The 24198-nt window shown below is 37.0% G+C and overlaps 1 protein-coding gene across 6 annotated transcripts in view; it reads left to right on the forward strand.

Moving 5' to 3' along the window:
* Window positions 1-24198, forward strand: part of TTC8 (tetratricopeptide repeat domain 8) — a 204525-nt gene that overhangs the window by 152029 nt on the left and 28298 nt on the right. The window contains exons 2-8 of one of the 6 annotated variants that reach the window (XM_025443116.3): window positions 7576-7597; window positions 9022-9051; window positions 14639-14759; window positions 15846-15909; window positions 16021-16180; window positions 16403-16492; window positions 19873-19917. The exons of 1 other annotated variant lie outside the window; for it this stretch is intronic. In XM_025443116.3, the coding sequence (XP_025298901.1) occupies window positions 14675-14759; window positions 15846-15909; window positions 16021-16180; window positions 16403-16492; window positions 19873-19917 (444 nt within the window). In that variant the 5' untranslated portion in view covers window positions 7576-7597; window positions 9022-9051; window positions 14639-14674. Of the gene's footprint in view, window positions 1-4099; window positions 4191-7575; window positions 7598-9021; window positions 9052-13464; window positions 13632-14638; window positions 14760-15845; window positions 15910-16020; window positions 16181-16402; window positions 16493-19872; window positions 19918-24198 lie in introns of those variants that run through there. 4 more of the 6 variants (XM_025443112.3, XM_025443115.3, XM_025443114.2 and 1 more) reach the window with 4 other exon arrangements.

Genomic DNA, 24198 nt, shown 5'->3' on the forward strand with positions numbered 1-24198 from the left:
AGGGGATGATGACAATGGTTTTAAGAGAACTTAAACTCTTATTGTGCTACAGTAATAAGATGAAGTGAGATACTAAATGCAGATAGAGAATGGTCATATACTCCAGTGGCAGGTAGTTCCTGGATGGAAGAGGCAAAGAGGAGAAGGAGAAATAGGAGCAGAGCTGTGGCAGTTGGTCAGTGTTTCTAGTAAAAGCTGGTTTCCCAGCTTTTTCCTCTAGTGGTGTTCCCTTGGAGATGTTAGAAAAAAAAAAGGGAAATTGAGGGAGTCACATAAGTGGAGGCATATGTGTGAACACTGTTACTAGGCTCTGCCTTAGTTCCCAGCAAATGGATGGAGGATAACCTGTTGAGGTGAACATTTTAACTTTCAGATGGATAGAACAATCCTAGAACAGTCCACATTATATGGGAATACTAAACTAGATTCTTGTATGTTGGTTCATGTTAGTTAACAGAACTGTGTTTCCATAGAGAAGCTTTTTTTTTTTTTTTTTTTTTTTTTTTTTTTTACAGGATTTATTTATTTTTGAGAAAGAAAGAGACAGCTTGGGTGTGGGGGGAGGGGTAGAGAGAATCCTCAAGCAGATGCCCTGCTGAGGGGGGCGCCCGATGCTCAGCTGGCTCCCAGAACACTCACCATGACCCCAGCCAAAATCAAGAGTCAGTGGCTTAACCGACTGAGCCACCCAGGTGCCCAGAGAAGCATTTTTCTAAATGTGTTTTTTTTGGCACAGTAATCCCACAGATGCTGCTCAAAAACAAAAACACAAAAACAAACAAACAAAAAGATTCCACAATCAAATATGTCTGGGAACCGTTAAAATATATTGACCCCTTCACATTTGTATAATAGAAGTTTGTTAAAACCCTATGATGTACCAGACATTGTAGGCACAATGGTTTGCAAGTACTTTATATACTGTTTCCATTTTTCCATTGATTTAGGGTAGTTTCCATTCTGTGTTCCACAGAGCAATAGTCCCAAGAGCTGCTCAGTGAAAGGAAGTTTCCTCATTCAATGCATTTGGGAACTGTATATTCCCTACCTAGAGATTCAAGATTTGTAGTAAAGGCTCTGAGTTCTGAAGCAAAGGCACTTAAGTTTGCCTAATTTTGATTAATACTGTAGTTCTGAGACTTATTTGACCACTGATGACTTTTTTATAGAGGTCGGTCATGGGTCAACTATCTTCATTGTTATTATACTAGGGATATGTAGTCTCATGGGGGAAATGTTGTTACAGGCAAAGCAGCACTGTTTTTATTAATGGTTAAGATCCTATAATCTTAATAACACAATCATAGCACATTCAGTACAGTACTATGCTGTGAATTCAGGTTTAGTTTGCGCTAGGCACTGTGATCGGGATTTTATATTTGTTCAATTAAATGGCCTTTTGTTGAGTGCTTATTCCTTGCCAGGCATAAGTTGTGTCAATTAACATGTATTTCTATGCTTAGAATAACCTTGCAAAGTAGGTAATTAAAAAAAAGTAGCTAACATTTATTGGGTATTTACTCTGTAAGGCTTGGTTCAGAGGGTTTTATAAGTCATCTTATTTAATTCTCAGCTATTTTAGGAAGTTGGTACTATCTCCCCCATTTTACAGATTGAGAGCACAGGGGCACAAGGTGAAGTAATTTGTCCAAAGTTACAAAGTTGTAAACCCATTCGCTTTGTTTATCGCTTTGTTTATACTGTGCGCCTCTCTGGCCCCCATGTAGCCACATTTTTCAAAACAGTGTGTTTCTCAACTTTTCCTAGTACATTTTCCTATCTACTGTACCTTTCTCAAGATTTTAGCTAAATGGTAAAGAATTTTGACATATTTATGTACTGGGATTGAAGGCTCTGGAAAGTTCTGAAAGAAGGAAACCTACCTAATTTTGATTAAGACAGTATTCTGAAACTTACGTGATCTCTGGTGCCTTTTTTAGGGGCCAATGGACAGATATCTCCCTTATTGTCTTGGAGAGATACCATTTTTTTTTTTTTTCTTTTTGAGAGATACCATTTTGGAAAGTGCATGGGCAAAGTAGCCGTGTTTTCATGAGCGGTTAAGATAGGGCTGTAGAGGAGATCTTGCTCCATTTTTTATCTAGGAAGAGTAAAATAAACAGATGGAGGACTTTGTCTCCAACTCCTGAATTAGCAGCTAAATAAGGTAAGGGCTTGGGTTATTTTGTTTGGTTTCTTGTACAGTTCTCATTAGGCCTTTTGGGCCCTCTTGACAGATTAAAGACTTGTTACAAAGTATGTTTGGTGGAACTGTGATTTTGATAATGATAATGAAGAAAAAGAGATTTATATTGGGAAATATTGCTCTTGTCCTTGGTTAACCATTTGACATGGATAAGATCATTAGGGTATTAGGTCTTGTTAGGTCCCAGCCTTTTTGTTATAGATTTGAAATAATAGTCTACAATGTGATACATAGTTAATGTCTAATACCATAGACATTAAAAAAATGTGGTTCTTTGTTAGTATTTTCTTGTTATGAGCAGGGGTTGATATCTTCAGCTCCTATAAATATCAGAGTAGGCCTGGGAGAATCAGTACCCGATCTAGAAGAAATTCACGATTTTCTTTTCCTTTCTAATCCTTTTGATTTGTTTTGGTGAGTTCGTTTATTTAAGTAGGAACTGTATATTGCCCAAACTATGAGCAGTATTTTGTCAGGAATAGATATTTAACTTGACGTTACCTTAACAAACTGGGATTTGATAGCTGGATAGGGCTGAAAAGTTTATAGCGTTCACTTATGTTAGTTATTTTTTGACTCAACCCTTAAACATTGTGCTTTTCTACTATGTGCTCTTATTTTTTAAGTATTTTTATTTTTTAAATTTGACTATGGTTGATACACAATGTTGCATTAGTTTCGGGTGTAGTATATAGTGATTCAACTTCTCTGTTCTATCCTATGGTCACCCCAAATGTAGCTACCATCTGTCACTGTATCATGGTATTACAATATCATTGACCATATTCCCTGTGCTTGTACCTGTTATTCCCATGACTTATTCATTTTGCAACTAGAAGCCTGTATCTCACACTCCCTGTCACCCATTTTACCCACTCCCTGCACTCCTTCTCTCTGGCAACCATCATTTTGTTCTCTGTATTTGAGTCTATTTCTGCTTTTTGCTTGTTTTGTTTTAAATGAAATCATATGGTATTTGTCTTTTTCTCTCTGACTTATTTCACTTAGCATAACACCTTCTAGGGTCCACCCATGTTATTGCCAATGACAAGCTCTCATTCTTTTTTATGGTTGTGTAATATTCCATCGTACATATATACCACATCTTCTTTATCCATCTCGGTTGCCTGATAACCTTTGTCTTTCCATCCCCATAGGTTCCTAAACATATATTTACCTTTTTAAATAAATATAATTGCATTATGGATATTCTTAACTCATTTCTTGATTTGAAGGTCAGTTTTTTTGTTTTGTTTTTGTTTCTGTTTTTAGTATTCTCACCACAAAATAGGAATAATTATGTGATGGGGTGCTAACTATCGCCATAATGGCAATCATATTACAATAAATAAATGTAGCAAGTTAACATGGTGTGCATCTTACTATTTTTTAATCAGTTAAGAAAATTCTTCTTGGATTCCTCCAGGGGAGTGTTTCTGATAGTAGTTATCATGATTGGCATTTCTTATGATGCTCTCATTGTTTCAGTGGAGGAAGTTAAATGATGGAGAGACTACCAATCTATGAAAAGCTAACAGAAATGTGATCAGAGCAGAAGCAGATGGTCCTCAGCTCTGCAGTTAGCTGATTTATCTTCACATGCACCTTTAACCTCATGGGCTATTATTTTTTTGAGACTTCTACATTTTAGAGTACTTTTCCCCCACAGCTCTTTGAATTACCATTCCCGTGTCACCAAACTGATTTTAGGACAAATGAATGACTTTGAAGCAGTACCTGTACACATGGAAGAGCAAGAAAGTTAAAATTTTTTTTTTTGTGTGCCAAATGGATTCATTTTTGCTTTCCCCCTCCCCCCTCCACCCCAAGACATAAATAGCTTTTGTTTTAGATGTTATTTTTCACTTTGGGTTTTTCTTATTTTTGTTCCAGGTGAGGAGAACCTCTCTAAAGTGACTTGTTATTTGTTACTCTTTCTTTAAGCTGGTCCAGGGAGCTTCTCAGAGTACCCATTTTGGCTGATGTGAGTCTACCTCTGAGACTATTTCTTCTATATTTATTTCTCCTTTAAGAGACAGTTTTGGTATACTATCATCAAAACTATTTAAGTTGTGCTTTGTACTTTCCTTTGGGACATCTGGGTCTTATTTAATTTTGATTCTTGCCAAAGTCAGGGTAGTTAGGTTGGTTAGGGAGGTATACTTAGAGTAATGCATTTTTATTTGGACACAAAAGGACTGAAGGGTAGCTTGACTGTAATAACATGGTATTTGGGAATGGGGAAAGGTTCTTGAAGAAGACAGATTGTGAACTGTTTTTCCCAGATGCAGAATATCAAGAAATAAAAGGGCAGGGTCTGTAAGCATGACATTAAGGTTCTGATCTCTTGAGAAGAAAGAAAGGAGGATAACTGGTTAATTTATTGTAGCTTCCCTGTTTGATAAAATACAGTAAGAACAAGAAATTTGTAGAGAGGCGTTGTCTTTTTTCAAAGTGTTCTTTAAGTTGTGATTGAAAAAGTGGTTGTGAGTTGTAAGACATAAAAGGGAGAAATGCAAAAACAGTCTTCCTTCCACACAGCAATGTGACCTAGAGGGAATGCTTGCTTTTACAGCTCATGTCCATCATCCTGATTAGTTGCTTAATCTGATTACTCTTCTTTGCGTTCCATATGTCAGTTGCTTGGCTTTAAAACCAGCCCCAATTTTTTAGCTCCATGATAATTAAAAATAGTCCGTAAAACATGCAGGTTTTTCAGGCAGTGAGGTTTTTAAAAATATGCTTTTATTGCAGGGTAGATTTCTGATAGATTTTCAAAGTATTAAAATCAGTGATTCTGGGAGTGGGAGTGTTGGGATTCCCTATAATGGGAATTCATATTCTCCCCAATCTCTGCTTATAATGAGAGATGTTCCAGAGAAGAGAGGATTATTACTGTAAACGGTTTGAAGATGGAGAAAAGTCTGAAAGCCACTGGCTTAGAGGAAAGACATGGAACCGGGGGTCCTCAGTGAGCTACATCTTAGTAGTTGATTGAGACGATCTGGTGCTCCCAGCAAAAAAATAAAAACAAAAGCAAAACCATCTTTCTGTATGATTATCTAATGTACTTCCTCGTTGGGGCCATGGAGATGCAGCCAAAATTAATCTTTTGATTCTATACTCTGTGGAGCATTTCATTTTATGAATTTGTATTCCTAATGAATTATACGGATTACATTCCTACTTGGCTACTTGGTCTCTAGATCTTCCTAAACCTTCTGACATGCATCCATTTCTCTGTTCTCTTATCTTTTTTGCCCTTCTTGTTACTGCTAACTTTTGAATAAGTTTCAGAGCAGAGTCAGGTCAGACTCATTAGCCAGAGTAAGTATTGGTGGCAATTAAGAAGTCACATTCAGAATTATCTAGAGATATGATTCCCTTAAGTAATAGCAACAACCTAAGAGAGAAAGCCTTACCCTGGAGAGGAAGGAAGGAAGCAAACTGATGTGAATTGAAGCTGATGCTAATGAGTATTTTCTGGTTTTAGGCAGTGTCACTGTACTCCTTGTCCTCTCACTCACTGACTTTGAAAGAGAATCAAAGGGAAGTCTTAATTTGATGTGCCATGACTGGGAGTTAGTTCTGGGTTCTGAAAAGGGAAGTAAGGGGACTTTGGTGCTTTGCTGTTCATTATATAATTGTTTTTACACAAAGAAATTAGTCACAAAGAAATTCTATGTGACTAATACTTCTTATTGAAAGTGATAGCACTTTACACTTCATTAACTGTGATAGCATTATGTGAAAGGATTCTGAAAATTATGAAATATTCTTAAAAATGTAAGGCTTTATTTTTAAGACTATCCTATAAACACTATTCGTCCAATTTGAGAGGAGGACTAGGTTGTAGAGGTTGTGTGATTTGTTCAAGGTCATGCAGCTAAGTGGCTCCCTGAGGATCAAGCCCAGTTCTTCTGACTCTAGGGGTAGGCCTGGTGCTTCCTTTAAAAAAAAAAAAAAAAATTTTTAAGGGAGGGAAAGAGAGAGAGAGAGAGCAGGGTAAGGGGGCGCCGAGGGAGAGAGAATCTTACACAGGTTCCACGCCTAGTGTGGAGTCTGATGCGAGGCTTGATCTCACAACCCTGGGATCATGACTTGAGCCAAAATCAAGAGTTGGACACTTAACTGACTGAGCCACTAGGTGCCGTTAGGCTTGGTGCTTTCTGCTCAGCTGTGTTGATGCCCATGGAAATAATCTGCTAGACCAAATGAAACTAATTTATGGTTCCCTATTTGGGTGGATTAATTTAGATAACAGACTATAATGGAGAGACTCCAAGGTGAAAGTCTCAGTGATTAAAAAAAAAAAAAAAAAGATTTTACCTATCTCTAAATTAAAACATCCTGACTCTTCTTCTTAGTCCTGATCGATCGATCTCCAGACCAACCATACGGGCCTTGGTCTCCCACACTGTATAGCAGTCTGCTTCCATGACTGGTTGTGATCTCACATACTCAGCAAAATGCAGGCTCTTGGCCCAGAGTGCCGAGATTCAAGTACTGCCTGGCCACCTTGATCTCAGAGTTTTCTCATCTGTAAAATGGAGATGATAATATGCCTACGTCAAAGGGTTGTCATGAGTGCTAAGTTCATTAATATATGCTAAGTGATCACAAATGTTAGCTGCTATTGTCTCTACAGAGCTGGAGATATTTGCATGTAGGATACTGTCATTGATACTTTTCTGAAAGGATTGTTGATAATCTGGAAAGCACCTGTGAATAAGGTGTTTAGTAAAATTGCTGATGAAGGGATGCTGAATATATTTCACCAATCCCTGGTACTCAGTAATTTCCAGAATAATCTTCCCTTTCCTCTGAGTCCGTTCTTATCTCCCAGGAATTCCATTTTTCTCCTCTCCCTTTAAGTCATCTATCACTGGCCCTTAATTTGAAGATACCATTTGATATGTTGTATTGCAATTTATATAATTCTGTCCCTTTCTCTTAGAATGTTTTCAGACCCATTGAGGTGCCAAGGGTGTCAGGGATATTCTGCACAACTAACAAGTTCTCTGCCTCACCCCTGGTTTTGCCTTTCTCCTTCCATCTAAGCAACCTCACCTGTCTCTCCACCTTTCATCCTCTAGGCCTCTCATTGCCTTCTCTGACCTTCTCATTGCGCGTCATTTCCCCACATGCTCTTTACCGGCGTGGTCAATCACAGATGTGTTCCTGTGGGGCGGAAGATCCATATGGGGCACCAGGACCTTTATCACTGAACAGAACACCAAGATTGAGCTGGTGGTTTGAGTTGGGGCCACTGGAAGCATCTTCCTGCCCTTGGGAGGATAACAGCCGTCCAGCTTTTACTTACTATCAGAGGCTTCTGGCTCTTATACCTGTCTTGTTTTCCTTTTCAGGTATTGTCTGCAGTCACCTCTGGTAAATGTTTTCTTCCCTTTCTGTATGCACTTTACCTTGTACTTCTCTTACACTTTATGCTTCAATTCTGTCTTATTATTTCCAACTCATTTTTTTTTTTTTAATCTCCAAGGTGCACTGGCAAGAAAGAGCTCTGAGCTCTGGCTTCTCTGTGTGACCTTGAGCAAATTACATGACCTCTGAACTGGTTTATCTGTCAAATGGATACAAACACTGACCTGCCTCCCTCTGGTGGTTGTTACGAGACTCAAATGAGATAATGGGTCATACAGATATGTATACAGATGAATAGAAGAAAGACCAGAAAGGATTATTTCTTCTGCCATCTCATTGCCTGTATCAATATGTCTAAGTATGCCCATTGGCATTGAAAACCTCCGGTTGCCCTCTATTCTTAGTTACTGTTCTGTGTTTGGTTCAGCTGCTTGCCAAATATTCTCTAAATCCCACCCCCTTGGGCCTTCACTTTTCTAGCCTAGCTTACTCTGCCACTCATGTTCCTACTATGTGTCATGCTACAGAAATTGCTTATCCTTGCGTGGTGACCAGATGGCTCACACATTGCTCGCACACATAATATAGTTTTTTTTTTTTTTTTTTTTAAACATTTAGAGTATTCTCCTTGGATTTTAGAGCTGTAGAAAGCAAGCAAGGAAGGATCTTTTTTTTTTTTTCTTTTTCCTTTCCCTTTTTTGTTTCTTAGTAGCTTCCTAATAAAACATGCTGCCGATTAAATGTTCAACACAGGTTGCTAACTGTAGATATAGAAGTGTAGATGTTTTGTAAATAAATTTGTTATAAGTCTGATTTTTTTTCCCCAATGGATTTCTATTTGGACAGAAAAAACCCTGAGTTTATTAGCACTTGACACTAATGTATATGACATAGTATATTTATAAACATTTCTCAGAGTATATTACAGTCAGAATTAATTTTTTATCTTCAGCTACTAATCCTGTTATATTTATGTGGAGTAGGAGGGTTTATAGCCTGTGGATTTTCTTCCTCCTTCCCAAGCGATTAAAGTCTGAATATTTTAACCACCATGAACTTATTTTTGAATACAAAGCAATGTTTCCTTAGTATAGTTGTAAAATTATTTGTAACTCCTGGAATTTTGTGTCTTCATTAAACAAGTAGTTAAGATAACTTTTCTGTGGTTTAAATGAGGTTAGAGTAATTAGAATTTTCTGCTCGTAGAAAATTCAGCCCTCTTCAGCCTATGTGAGTTTTACACTAATACCAATATTAGTATTAGTATATGCAGAACTCTTGAGAGCACTTGTGGAGAAAGATTAAAGTTAATATTTGGATTTTTATTGAATGAGTTTGAATCCACTTACAAATACCTAATTAGTCACTAAGACTTTATTTTAGAAACTGTATTTCTTAAAAATGTTTACTACCTTCTTAATGCTTTCCAGGAACCAGATCCTGAATTTCCAGTGTCTCAGGTAAAGGTTTAGCTGCAACCTTTAGTTTAGAGAATACTATATATAATGCCAATTGCTTACTTGTTCCTAGATTAGAAAACTTGCTGCATATCTGTTAATGCTGTTAGATAATTAGCCATCTCTCCCACATTCTGTACCTTTTTACCTAAAGTATTATATTTCTAATATTTTTATGGCTATGTTTATGTCTTTGTAGTCTTTTTTAAAAAAGGTTTTATTTATTTATTCATGAAAGGCAGAGAGAGAGAGAGAGAGAGAGGGAGAGGGGCAAAGACATAGGGAGAGGGAGAAGCAGTCTCCATGCAGGGAGCCTGATGTGGGACTCGATCCCAGGACTGCAGGATCATGCCCTGAGGCAAAGGCAGACGCTCAACCACTGAGACTACAAAGACAGGCATCCCATGTCTTTGTAGTCTTAAGACTTGGAACTTAAATAGAGATGACCGATATTGACCAGAGGATGAGAGAAAAAGAGAAGGAGGCAAGGGACCAGGAGTGTAGAAAGGGAGTTGAGAAGTCAGCAGAGCCCCAAGTGTCCAAAAAGACTGTGATGGGTAGAACAGTATGTGTTGAGTAAAGAGTAGGCCAACTCTGCTCAGAAAGGGCTTGGTGAGAGAGGGTGGTATCTGCCATCGCGAGGATGAAAGGAAGGGACTTTGACCAGATAGCCACAACCAACAAATCATCGTGGCTAGAGATGGGAGGCAGCCAGAGAGACCTGCTAACTGGATAAGACACACTGACTCTGGAAGGAGCCCAAGGAGAGGAGGTGTGGTTGGGGGGACACACCAGCCAGTGAAGCTTTTAACCCAAGAGGGTTTCCAGTAAGTCTGGGAATAAGGACAAGGGATGAAAATGCTATAAATCAGAGAGCTTAAATACTGCTAGGTGTTTGCCCTGCCACATAAGAGAGAATTCTAACAGTGGTTTTTAGGTAAATAATTGGAACCTCATATGTGGTTCATATGAGTAATCATCCAACCTTTTTAGAAGAAAGCAAGATACAAAGTACTCTGATAGAGGTCTGCGTGGTATTAAACAAGCACTGGAAATAGTTTAAAATGTAGCACTCTTCTTTAGAAGGATTTTAAAGAAACCTGTCTGCAGGGTTCATAATCATGATTTCCATATTGAGAGATGGTACAAAACTTTTTTGTATAATATATGTACAGTTTGTTTGAGAAGGACCTAAATTATAAATAGAGTTAAGTAATGTGCTTTTTGTTTTCACTAATTTTGGAAGATTTTGTTAAAATTAAAACACCAATAATTTGCATTTTTTTTTAAAATTTTTATTTATTCATGATAGGCACACAGTGAGAGAGAGAGAGGCAGAGACACAGGCAGAGGGAGAAGCAGGCTCCATGCACCGGGAGCCTGACGTGGGATTCGATCCCGGATCTCCGGGATCGTGCCCTGGGCCAAAGGCAGGCGCCAAACCACTGTGCCACCCAGGGATCCCAATAATTTGCATTGTTGATAGGCTTTAAACATTGTAAATGGCATTTGAAAGTTTCCAGCCAGCTCCGGGACTTAATGAAGGACCTGTATTTAGTATTACTTTCCTGTTCTATTACTGTAGACTGAATTATCCACCGGATAGTGATCTAAAAGAATAAAAAGGAACAAGTCTGACAGGATTCTTTTGAGCTCATTATTCAGACATTTTTCCTTCCTCTTTTGCACATTTTTACAACTTCAAAATAAATGAGGCTTTACAATAACAATTCAATATTTTGTTCCTAACTTTTCATTTTTGTACAGCAGGCAGTGTCAAATGACACACTGTTCTTTGGTGGCCTTATTCTAATAATAACCTAGCAAAATTGTTTCTTTTATGTCTTAAACCATTGGCCTCAAATGAATAGGACAATTTAAACATGTTTTGCTCAGTCACTAGAGTTTTTACCTTTCTGTATGTTTATTTTCATAACTAAAATTGAATCAACCTCACAGAAGGTAGTAGTACAAGGAAAGTGTTATTTTCTTGATATTATTGCCTCAAGAATAATGTCTTTTAGACTGCCTTAGTAGGTGAATGAGATAGGATTATGTCTCAAAGATAAAGAAGGAAATACTTGACATGATGATGACTTAGATTGAGAGAATCTATGGGTTTGTTTCCCTTTAGAAAAGTTCCTACACTTCTATGATTTTTGTTGATTTCACAGTACTTCCAATGGATAGATGTTCAAATGTATTTACTGCATGACCATGTCATTTAGTAACAACTTAAAGATATCTGATTACACCAATTTATATTTTTATTTTTATTCAGATTTAGGGGGCAGTTTGGCCTCATCCACTGTGCATTTTACTTTAATCACTGATTAGTTTTGAACCTTTTTTTTTTTTTAATTTAAACAGGATTTTAGGGCTGTAAAACATACTTGGCTTGTTTCCAAAATAAAATTTTTAATTTTTTTAAAAAGCCAAAGCCCCATCTGCTGTTTTCATTAAAATCCTAAGAATTGTTCACATTGCCAAGAGCAGTTCTTTGAATACAATCTGATGTTTAATCAAGCAGTGATATGTGATTTTCAAGGTCATTTTTGTTAGGACCGAAGGTAAATCAGGAAGATTAATATTCTCAAATACTGATGAAATTTAAAATTAAATAATGGTTTGAGTAGATTTCATCTTCCCACCATTATTTCTACTTCTGAAGACTTAGATTCTAGAAATGGAAATAAATATAGACCTATTTACCATTTTGAAAAAGTGAATTCTTATGGAATAACATTTTTAAAACAGTGTGAAGCATTTATTCATTTGATGGGGAGGGAACAGCGGATTTACTTTTGTTTAGCCTACTATTACAGTTGCACGTTCTTAATATTTGAGAGGTTAGTTGGCAGATGGATGTCAAGAAGCATGATGGAGCGGACTATAACAGTAGGTACATGCAAATTGTTAAAAAGACATGTGCAGGGATAATTAATGCCCAACTATATAAATGTAATAGTAAAAACTTGGCTTTTAGAAAGTCGATTTAACTAGGACTAGTCATAGTTTTGAAGCTTCGTTAGCTCCTCCTCATCAGGGTGAAAGACCATATACTTCACTCTGGCAAAGAGGGTCCTTCATCAGTCCTTTGCTTTTTTCTTAAGATTTTATTTATTTATTTGAGAGAGAGTGAGCACGAGCAGGTGAGGAACAGAGGGAGAAGCAGGCTTCTCTGCCAAGCAGGGACCCTGATGCAGGGCTCTGTCCCCAGACTCCAGGATCATGACCTGAGCCAAAGGCAGACACCTAACCGACTGAACCCCCCAGGGGTCCCAGCTCTTTGGTTTTTCTCCAGCATTCTTCTCTGACTGATGCCTCAGCTGAACTCAATTCAACCATACTCAACTGTTATGGATTTGCCAAACATGCCATGAGCCTTCAAGCTAGCCTGCCCTCCTCTCATTTGCTTTGCCTACCACACACTTTCTAGTCTTGGCCACTTCTACCCTTCCTTCACCTCCAGACAGCTGGGTGCCCTGTCTTCCCATAGCATGCTCCAGGCTTTTATTTTTGTGCTTTTCCTAACAACACTGAAATTTGTGTGAGCTAGAAGAGCTGTGGCTTGCTCATCTCTATTCCCAGGACCTACATGTAGTAGGTGCTCTCTGGTAATATGGGAGTGACCCCGCAGAGCCCATATCCTGCTTTACTGTTTCAAAGAAATTACTGCAGTCTCTCCTGTCCACCAGACTGCTGAACAAGGAACACCCTTTCGAGAAATGAAAGCCATCAGATCCTTGAAGGGCAGTAAGAGCTGTGGGGACTCAAGATAAATCGGGATTACTTATCTCCATCTTTGAAGTTACATTAAACCATTAGTTCAAGCCAGGGATGACTTCCCTGGCCCTTTAGCATACTTGTATAGATCTGCCAGCCTTCCTGATCTTTGATGATTGAAAACCTCCAATTGTTTCCACACTTTAGTGGCTCCCACAGTTAGATGCAGTTCCAATTGGAATTGATTTTTTTTAAACAAATTAATTCTTTGATTCTGTGTTCTGCTCATTCAGTTGTGTTAAATCCACACAGTTGAAACATTTTATTATGTTATCTGATGAGAATCTGGTAATTCTTACCCGGAAAACAAAAGCTAAAAACCCCAGTCATCTAACCAAATATAATTTCATTTTGGGAACCTAAGTATGCTATGAAGGCAGCCTTCTTTATTTCCCATAAAAGTGAAAGCACAAATATTTTTCTTTTTGCCTTTAATTTTTTGTCTTATATATGCACTCCAGTATTTTAGCCCATGAAAGGATAGTTTTAATTCCTATAAAATTATTTTCTGTACCACTCACCGGTCACCTATCATGCACTACTTTGCCTTGTCATTTAATTCAATAAGTGATGTGTTCAGGGAAATTAGGATCCAAGTTTTAATCTTCTCATGTTTCCTTTTCAGAACCTAGCCCAGTGCCATGTAACTAGGAGGTGCTCAATAGATATGACTGACTGAGTGAATGCATCTCGGGTTCTTTACGTGAGGACTTTTTGGACCTCTGTAGCTCTCATCTGTTCCTTTCTCAGTCCCTTTGCCTTCCTTCAGCCTGCTTCACAGCCAGATCCCTAGTATGGTGAGCCCTACCTGCACCCCCCAGCCCCCAACAGGTTTCCCTAGCTGCTACTTCCTCTGTTCTGTGAGGAACAAAGTCAGTTCTATGCTGCTGCTCAAGAGTTGCCTTCTCCCCAAATCCTCCACAGGACACCAAGCTTTATTGTTCTCTGTTTCTATTCTGTAGTGAAGCAGAAACGTAAACATTTCTGATAAAGCCATTTTGAATGTTTAACAAGATTTTTAACTGTGCTCACCTTGATGTCTAATTTCTCAAGGTAAAGCAAAGCTGATATTTTCTGGATTCCTTAATTACCTCTTCCATCCCCCCCCCCCCCCCCCCACTTTCTAGCAGGTTCTCTACTGGCTAGATCACAGAGCAACCAAGATTGTGTTGATTAGTTATTGGGAATTGGGAGAAACTGATCTTAGTTCAATTCAACATTTTTTGAATACCTAACGTGTGCCAAAGCCATAGGTGTTATGGAAAATTCAGAACTGAACAAGGTAAAAAGGCCTGTGTTCTGGGGAAGGGAGGGCTAACCTATGCCCAATACTTACAGAGTTTCTTGGATATGGTGAGTACATAGAATAGAAGTGTAAAGAGAATACTCTGTGAGAAAGACAAGAGGGAAGTATGTTTAGAGGTAAACCATCAGGGAAGTCTTCATGATGGGCTTCTGGTCCTGAAGGAGGAAGGCAGAAAGAGCATGGTGGCCATAGCTTTATTGTTTCCAATTATTATTCCAGTGAAATTTTCTCTAGAGATCTTCTTTTACTTATAAAAAGGCATGTTAGAAGCCTGCCAGGTGATTACTACACTTTTATTTACTAGTAATTGATCAGATGGGTGTTCCTTGATTAGTAATGACCATGCCTTCTTGTATTAGTTTCTTGACATAGCACTTTACATTAGAATAATGCACTAAATATAAACATGCCTAATAAAAAGTTAGACAATAATAAACCTTCCGTAGGCAGTACTTCTAATATTCCGTAATATGTGCTTTATTTTATCCATGCTTCTAGGCAGCTTGGATTTTAAAGGCACGAGCACTAACTGAAATGGTATACGTAGATGAAACTGATGTAAATCAGGAAGGAATTGCAGAAATGATGCTGGATGAAAATGCTATTGCTCAAGTTCCACGTAAGTACTGGCTTTTCCATTAAGTCAATGAAATGCCACTAGAAGGAAGAATACTATTTGTATATAAAATAAACATAAGACATTATATACATGAAAAAATGTTGTATTGAGTATATGGTCTCTATCCTGCCATATAGTACAAAGACTTTCCTTCCCCAATTCAATTATATTATCTTAAACTTAAGATGTGAGATTGTTGTATAAAAGCAATATCAATAAAATCTATATTATACATTTGAAAATGTTTTATATTTAAAATGCATTCTAGCTGAACTACTTATCTAAACATATCAGAAGATTGTTTATCTGAGAGTCAAAACACAGGAAGCATCCAAAAAAACAGAAGTGTTCTAAAAGGATTTTTTAAAGAAATGATCATTGGAAAACATCACTTCACTGTACTAATTGAAGGTGATTTGCTCTAATGTGTGATGTGAGGTGATGGAGTGATATGCCGGCCTGTGAAGGCCTGTCGGGATTGCCATAGAGGCCCGGTCCCTGGCCTCTGGATGTGCTGGCACAAATGGTATTTCGTGATGATCATGACATACAGTGGTCTTGCTGTATTTGATAGTTACAACAGCTATCAGTCACTTACATGTTTTGAAAGATAACTTTTAGAGCTTCAAATGGAAATTGAGGAAAAAAAATAAATATGGTTCATGTTAAAAATGTCTTTTTTCCCCATCATTTTGCTCTTTTGGAGTTAAAATATCTAAATTCTAGATATTGTAGCAGGAATAAACTATGAGTATAGAACTGTTTTTTGGTGCTTTGGAGCTTTCTAGCCTTGAGTTTGAACTTCAGCTCTACTAACAGGTTGACATCTTTACCTAACCCTTTAGGCCTTTGCTAAATGGGTGAATACTACTACCTTATAGACTTTGTTTGAAGATTACATGTGATTACATCAGATAACATGATAGATATTCAATAAATATCCGTCTCAAACACATTTCCATAAAATACAATTCCTGTTATTGATGTTCTTTTCACTAGGCCAGCACATTCCTAAAAATTACATTAGCTGACAGTTTTTAAAGATTAATAACTCATATTAATTGAATTTGCCATCTCATCTCACAGGCCCTGGAACATCTTTGAAACTCCCTGGAACTAATCAGACAGGAGGGCCTAGTCCAGCTATCAGGTATTTACATCTGTTTCATACTTTTTGTCATTAAATATTGACCAGACTGTATGAGAATCTTCCTTTATCGATCTTTTTTTTTTGTATTATCACAATGTACACCTTCCACAGGCCAATCACTCAAGCTGGAAGACCCATTACAGGTTTCCTTAGACCTGGCACACAGAGTGGAAGGCCTGGCACTATGGAACAGGCTATTAGAACACCCAGAACTGCCTACACAGCTCGCCCTATCACCAGCTCATCTGGAAGATTTGTCAGGCTGGGAACGGTGAGTTCTGTCAGCCTTCCCATAGTTTTGTATTAGCAAAGTAGCTTTACGTGATATCATTTTTTTGCTGTTTGTTATAGTGGAAAGTTATATGGAAGATTTTTTACAGGTGATTCTTTTTACTTATGTTTTCTTTGTAATTTTTATGCTCATTTAACTCAATTTATGTTTCAAGAGGAAGTTTCAGATTTCGATTTCTTGTTCTGTGTTTTTCTCCTATAGGCTTCCATGCTTACAAGTCCGGATGGACCTTTTATAAATTTATCTAGACTAAATTTAACAAAATATGCTCAGAAACCTAAATTGGCAAAGGTATGTACTTAAAATGATTTTATGTTTTGAAGTCATGTTAGATGTATTATAACAACATTCTAGGAAATAGAGAAAACTTGTGAAGGAAAGGCTATGTCTTGATTGAAATGGAAATGTTTACTATATAAAATTCCTCTTAAAAGTCAGTCAGAAATAAAGCGTATATACCATTATTTTAGGAAATTGTTTTTCCTCTAATAAAGAACAGCAATTTAAAAAAATTTTAAATTCAAGTTAGTTAACATACAGTGCAATATTGGTTTCTGGAATAGAATTCAGTGATTCATCGCTTACATACAACACCCAGTTCTCATCCCAACAGGTGCCCTCCTTAATCCCCATCACCCATCTAGCCTATCCCCAACCACCCTTCACTCCATCAACCCTCAGATTGTTCTTTATCATTAAGAGTCTCTTATGATTTGTTTCCCTTTCTCTTTTTTTCTTTCCCGCTTCCCATATGCTCATTTGTTTTCTTTCTTAAATTCTACATATGAGATCATATGGTATTTGTTTTTCTCTGACTGACTTGTTTCACATAGCATAATACTCTGTAGCTCCATCCATGTCATTGCAAATGGCAAGATTTCATTCTTTCTGATGACTGAGGAATATTCCATTATATATGTATACCACATCTTTCTTATTCATTCATCAGTCAGTGGACATTTAGGCTGTCTCTATTGTTTGGCTACTGTTGATAAAGGAACAGCATTTTGTAACAAATAAAACAGATATGCAGCATCATCTTTGTGGAAAGAAGCTTAGAAGGTCATCACTGCATCAGTGTGTGTTTTCCTTTTTCATCTTGGATTGTTCTCAGAAAAATAATTTTCTATTCTTGTAGAATTTTAGGATTGTCAAAAGGAAGATTAAAAAATAAGTACTTCTAATTAGTAATTAGGCAGGCATCTCAATATCACCTACTGGCTTGAGTGATCCTTATTGAGAATTACATTAATAATTCTAAGTACTCAAAGACTAGGTGCTTGGCACCTGGGTGGCTCAGTCATTTAAGTGTCCAGTTCTTAGTTTTGGTTCAGGTCATGATCTCAGGGTCATAAGATCTAGCCCTACATTGGGCCCTGTGCTCAGTGGGGAGTCCGCTTGAAGATTCTGTCCCTCCTCCCACTCATGTACTCTCTCTTTCTCTCAAAATAAATAAATCTTGGGCAGCCCGGGTGGCTCAGCGTGGTTTAGTGCTGCCTTCAGCCCAGGGCATGATCCTGGAGTTCCAGGATCGAGTCCTATGTCAGGCTCCCTGCATGGAGCCTGCTTCTCCCTCTGCCTGTGTCTCTGCCTCTCTCTCTGTGTGTCTCTCATGAATAAATAAATAAAACTAAAAATAAATAAATAAACCTTAAAAGAAAGATTATATGCTCCTTTAAATTAAAGAGAAAGAGTGAAAATAAGTGTGTATATGTGTGGTAAGAGAGAGAGACTGAGAGGTCCATGATCTGTCCAGTGTATAGATAAACTTGGAGTTGAACTTGGAATAATTCAGAAATATGAGCATTTAGCTGATGCTAAAACTGGTCTAAGCCTAGTCCAGGTTTGTAGCTGTAATCTCTGAATTCTATACATGAAATGAGCTCATTCTGAACCTTGGTTCTAATGGCGTTTTACATATTTACTAAGTGTCAAACACTAGGGAATATAAGAATGGATGCTAGCCATACAGACTTGAAATTAAAATCAGAGAAAGAAATGTCAGTTGATAGAGAATTAGCCTATAATAACACTGATGACATTTTTTCTTAATTTCTTATTTAACAGCAATCTGGTCAACTTCATTTAGCAGAATTATAAAGCTACATTTATTTCCCTTACCTTCATAAGAATAGAGTATTCACAGCAACTCCTATGGAATATATGGAACTCCTGCCTTTTAGGCCATTTAGCTGGTATCATTGGTGTTTTCTCTCTCTCTCTCTTTTTTTTTTTTCTTTTTTTAAAGATTTATTTATTTTAGAGAGAGAACTTTAGGGGTGAGGAACAGAGGAAGAGGGAGAGAGAGAAACTTAAGCAGACTCGGCACTCAATGTGGAGCCTGATGTGGGGCTCGATCTCATGATCCTGAGATCATGACTGAGCTGAAACCAAGAGTTGGTCACTTAACTGACTGCACCACCCAGGCACCCCCACATTGCTGTTTTCTATCTAGGGAGTGCAGTCCATGAAGGCATCTCCCTCAAACTAAGATGCTTCCAGGACAGATATAGTATATGTTCATAGATTTTTTTTGTGTGTGTGTGTTCATAGATTTAAACTGAACTAGAGGGATCCCTGGGTGGCACAGCGGTTTGGCGCCTGCCTTTGGCCCAGGGCGCAATCCTGGAGACCTGGGATTGAATCCCACGTCGGGCTCCCAGTGCATGGAGCCTGCTTCTCCCTCTGCCTGTGTCTCTGCCTCTCTCTCTCTCTCTCTCTGTGACTATCATAAATAAATAAAAATTAAAAAAATAAATAAATAAACAACTAGATTTTGTGCTTTTTTTTTTTTTCTTTTTTTTAGCGTGTTGTAGAAATAATGCCCGGTTTTTCTGTCTTTGGTTTCCAATTCGCCTTTACTCATCAGGACTCATTTCGAATAATAATTGCTTGAGTTGTCTATGGTTACTCCTTTTCACAGCAATGGTAACTGCACTCTTGACTTTTCTTCTTTATAACAGAACCAATGGAGAGTTAGGTGCAGTTTCTAAAAGAAGGGCCTTGTCCTAGTTTCTTTTTTCTTTCTTTGGTTGCCTTTTAAGTTTTCTCTGGTAATAATCTTGAAATGCTGGCCTCTTTGCAAGTGTACAATAATGGCTCTATGGACAAACGTGATACCACCAATGGGGATTCAGTAGATGCTTATTTATTCAGATGAGTTGAGAGAAGTATTAAAATAATGGTTCCCAGACCTAGTTGCACATCAGAGTCATCTACACATCCCACTTTACACTTAAGCTCTACTTTGTTTCAGAAGAAACTTCTAAATTTTCTCCATATCTAAAGTGTCATTATCAATACCATATATACGTAGAGTGTGTAAAATAATGGGCTAAATCTGTTTTAGGATAATCCCATAGTTGATGTTTTCATTTGTCCCTTTCTAATAAAATAGTATGTATAATACAAAAACACTGTTTAGTTATTTGAGTTTTCCAGTTTGTATTCTATAAATACAGGAATCAGGCATAAATCACTGTATTTTAAAATGGTGATTGTAAAAAATGATGGATAGACCTTTTACTTATAAAGGCACTTTTAGAGTACCTTGTTATTTTGGTTCAAATCAGCTGCTGTCAAAATGGTCTTTGAATTTTGATATAACAATAGAGTGCTTTTGTTAAAAATAAAATCTAATGTACTTTTGGTGTTTTTTTTTTTCTTCATAGGCTTTGTTTGAGTATATCTTTCATCATGAAAATGATGTTAAGACTGTAAGTTTTGAATTCATGCTATTTTCTTTTATTAAAAATTATAATAAGACTTTGGGGATTTTGATTCTGAAATGTTCTATTTCTTACTTTATAAACAGATGGAATTATTAAAAATTGGAGCATTACTAATACTTTCAAAACCCCTGTTGGTTTCAGTAGGAAAATTTGTGTAACTATAGGAGTGGTAAGAACTATGCCTGGTCCCTAGAGTATGTAGACACCCACTGAAGAGCAAGATTCAGATAATTGAGAATATTGCATAATGTGTTTGTGCTACAGTTTATTTTTTATGCTAGTAGCACTGTTGATCCTTCTTTTTTCTGTAGTCCATATAGTGTATTAATACGGGTTTACTCATATGAGTATTTCTGGTTTGTTTATAGTGCACCCCTTCCCCCTTCTTCAACATTTTATGAAAAGAAAAATTCAAACACACACAAGTAGAGAGAATAATATAATGAGCCTGTATCACCCGTCACCCAGCTTCAGTACTGTTCAATCATCTTGGTAGCTTCTTTGCAAGAGTTTTAAGGTTATATGCATATTGCTTCATTTGTTTCACCTTTTACATGCTAATAAGCAAATAACCAGTTATCTCACAAATTTTGTCAAATTGAATGTAGATAATTCTGTAGTGTCTAGTGATAGTATTTTCCTATTAGTTTAGGGAAAAAGCTTTTAGGAAAATAAAAACATTTTCTTTAATCGTGTTTTCTATGTGTCAACCACTGTGGTATATACTAGGAAAACTAATAAAAATATTTTTTCCTCTCTAAGCCATGCAATCTAGCTGAGAAAATAAAATTGGCATAATGACACAATTAAAGAGGTATTGCCAAGCTGTGACATTGTCACCAGATAGCAAAGAAAAAAAAAACTCAAAGGGGTACTATTAGTAAAGATCCACGAAATAAGTTGGATTTTTGGGAGGGAAGGAGGGAAAATAAATGTAAAGAAAGGATAAAAACATGAGCAAGGTATGGAGTGAAAAAAAATAGGCCATGGACTAAGAAATGGGAGGATCAAAGAGACATTTTGAAGAAAGAAGTTGCAGAACATGATGACAGATTTGATGTGCAGGACAGAGGAAAGACACTCATCAAATCTGCCTCCTAAAGGTGCTGCAAGAAGAATGATTGTTTTACTAACAGAAATGGGATAATTAGGGAAAGAAGTCGGTTTCTACAGAAGCTAGATAATTCACTTGAAGGCATTTTAAGTTAAAAATCGTGGCAGTCTATTCAAGTGGAGATACCACTGCAGGTACTTAGATGGACTAAATGTAGGAGAGAGCCTGGGCCCCATACATAGAATGTAGAAGTTGTGATATAGTGAAGTGCTAGTGGATGTGGCCATGTAGGAAGAGAGGAAACTGAGGCTGGAGCAGAAATTATGCACATTTCTGGAAATCAGTCAGCACATGCCATTTTCACTTAATATAAAGCTCGTCAGAGGCTTTCAGTGTGTCATATAAAATCATTTAGTTACACTGTCATTTTAAAGAAACATCCAAATAAAGGAATCAGTCTTTCCATTGCATAAAGCTGGATTTTAGCTTTCTAAGGATTAATTAATTTATTGAAGAGACATTTTTTTCTTTCATCCAAAAATGTCTGAGCCCCTAAAGTTTGTGCCAGCCACTGTTCTAGGTCCTAAGATTACAGAGGGAGGCCAGCAGACAAAATCTCTGCTCTTTCGGAGGTTATGTTCTGGTTTTGGAAGGAAAAGAGAGAACTGGCAAATTTAGAAACACATTGCGTGTCATGGGATAATAAGTACTATGAAGGTAACAGAGCAAGAAAGCAGGTAGGCAAATACACAGTGACATGGGGGAGCATGGTACTTTGGATGGGATGGAAAGGGGATCAGTGAAATCCACTCTGAAAAGACACTTAAACAGAGGTCTGATGAAGGGGGGCGGTGGAGCAGACCATACAGTCCTATGTAGGAAGAATATGTAAGTCAGAGAGAACTTTAACTACAAAGGCCCCGAGTGGAAGCACACTTGAATTGTTCAAGGAGTAGTAAGGAGGCCAGGGTGGTTGGAGTGAGGTCCGTGAGGGGAGGAGTTGTAGACAATGGATTCAGAAAGTAGACAGATTGTATACTCTTTGTAGATCATGGTGGTGATAATGTCTTTATTAAGAGATTCATCTTGAGGATGTCATTCTACATTTGGCATTGACATAATGACATTGACGAATAGGAACCACATTGAAGTAAAATAGGATTTATTCTCTGCACTAACTGAACTTATGTTCTAAAGGTTCTAAGGATTCTAAAGACTCTAAAGAGTCTAACAGAATTAACCTTTATATATTATGTATTTTAGAATGCTTTCACAGTTCTTCATATTTATTGATTCAAAAAAATGTGTAAAAAAATGTGAACATCTTAAAATCTCAAAAGTTTGAAAATCTTAAATAAAGCGGTGATTTTCACATTTTTTTCCTTAAGTAGAACAGCCTTTCTCTTCAAATTAAATCTCATCCAGACTCTGCTGTATAAAACAGACAAAAGCAGAGCTGCTTGAATTCAAGCAGAAGTAGCAGACCAAGAACACATTCACTGGGCCTCCGCCTTACTCCGCCACGTGAGCTCCCACCCCTTAAAGCCTAGGGCTCTTGAGTAGTTCCTAAATCCTACTGCATCACCTGGTGAATTTTAATGTGATGGATTTCTGGATCCATGCTAGACTTCCTGAATCAGAATCCCCATGGGTATGTCTGGTAAGTCTGTTGTTAATAAAAAGCTGCACAGGCAATGCTAATTTTTAGCCAGGATTGGGAACTGCTGCTAAAGAATATAGTTTGAAAGGCAGTGATTAATAGAAGGCTGGAATGCTGGGCCCTCTAATATAGGAAAATAGAGCTGGGAGCATGAACAGGACTTGAGGGCCAGAGCTCCATATGTAATAAATAGGGGAGAATGTGTCTCCTGGTTCCATGAAAGAAGCCCACAAATTAAGAGAAAAGGCCCAGCAAAAGTGACTGGCAAATAGATCTCAGTAGCAAGGCAATGTTATAAAAATACCATTTGAAAGCTAAAGTCTGCAGTATCCATTTTGTATTTTTATTCTTAGGAACCGTGAAAGGCAACATTGAGCACAGTTTTTGACTCTTTAAAACAGATGCTTATACTTCATTAAACAACACTGTTGAGAAAATTTTTCTAAAGACTTTTAGACATTTGATGAGTGATTAATTTTTAAAAAATTCAAACTAGCAAACAAAAATTTATGAAGCAATCACAAAGGAAAAAGGCTTACTAATTCATATATATCTCTGCACAGAGAACAGAAGCAAAACGAAACGTAAAAGGACAACAGAGGGTGAAATATGTACATAAGCATGATTTTAAAATGTTAGTGTTTGTTAAATAGGAAAAAGCTTATCTGAATTTGTTAGGAAATGTTTTATGGAAATGGAAATGATCCGGCAACAGAAAATTTACATTAGAGAAAATGCCAGTAAACAAGCACATTAGAGATGCACTTTCTAACATAAAAATGTAAGTTAAGGAAATTTTGGACTTGCAATTTTGCATTTATGAAATTTGGAAAAAATGCTGGAAGGGAGTAGAGTAATTGTTATACTGACATAGATGATATTTTAAGTGGTATAATAATTTGGAAAAGATTATAATATAAAACAGATTGCTATAAACATTTTTTCCATTTGTTTCTATAATTTCCCTTCTCAAGAAATTTCACAAAGTGCTCAGATACACTTGCAAAGATGTTCATCGTAGCATTAGTTGTAGTAGCAAAGCAACCTGGACAGTAACCTGTATGTTCAATGATAGAAGACAAGTTTAGTAAATTATAATACACTGCATGCTGGGGTTTTATGCAGCCATTAAAAATCATAATTATGAAAACTAGACAGAAACAGAATACACATATTTTTATATATACTTATATAAAGTGTTTTTAGTGTTAAGCCAACAAAGTATACCATTTAGCCCGCACATTAAATAGAATTATCACTCTAAACATATATATTTGTAACATATAGAAAATATTACCCAAAAATGGAAATAAAAATATTGCAGGGTTAATGTATATTAATTCCACAAATATTTGTTAAAATACCTACATGGTGCCAATAGCTTACATTATAACAGTAAATTAAAAAAGCTATACTTCATAGCACTAATGGAAATTATCCAGTTTTCAGTAATGTTATAGCAACTTTCATTTCTAAATTTAGCTACAAATTAGGGGCAGTAATAAATTAAAATCCTTGTAATTGCATGCTGCTTGTTATTTTCACCTGCTTA

This window comes from Canis lupus, chromosome 8, assembly GCF_003254725.2.
Source record: "Canis lupus dingo isolate Sandy chromosome 8, ASM325472v2, whole genome shotgun sequence".
In the NCBI taxonomy this organism is placed as follows: Eukaryota; Metazoa; Chordata; class Mammalia; order Carnivora; family Canidae; genus Canis; species Canis lupus.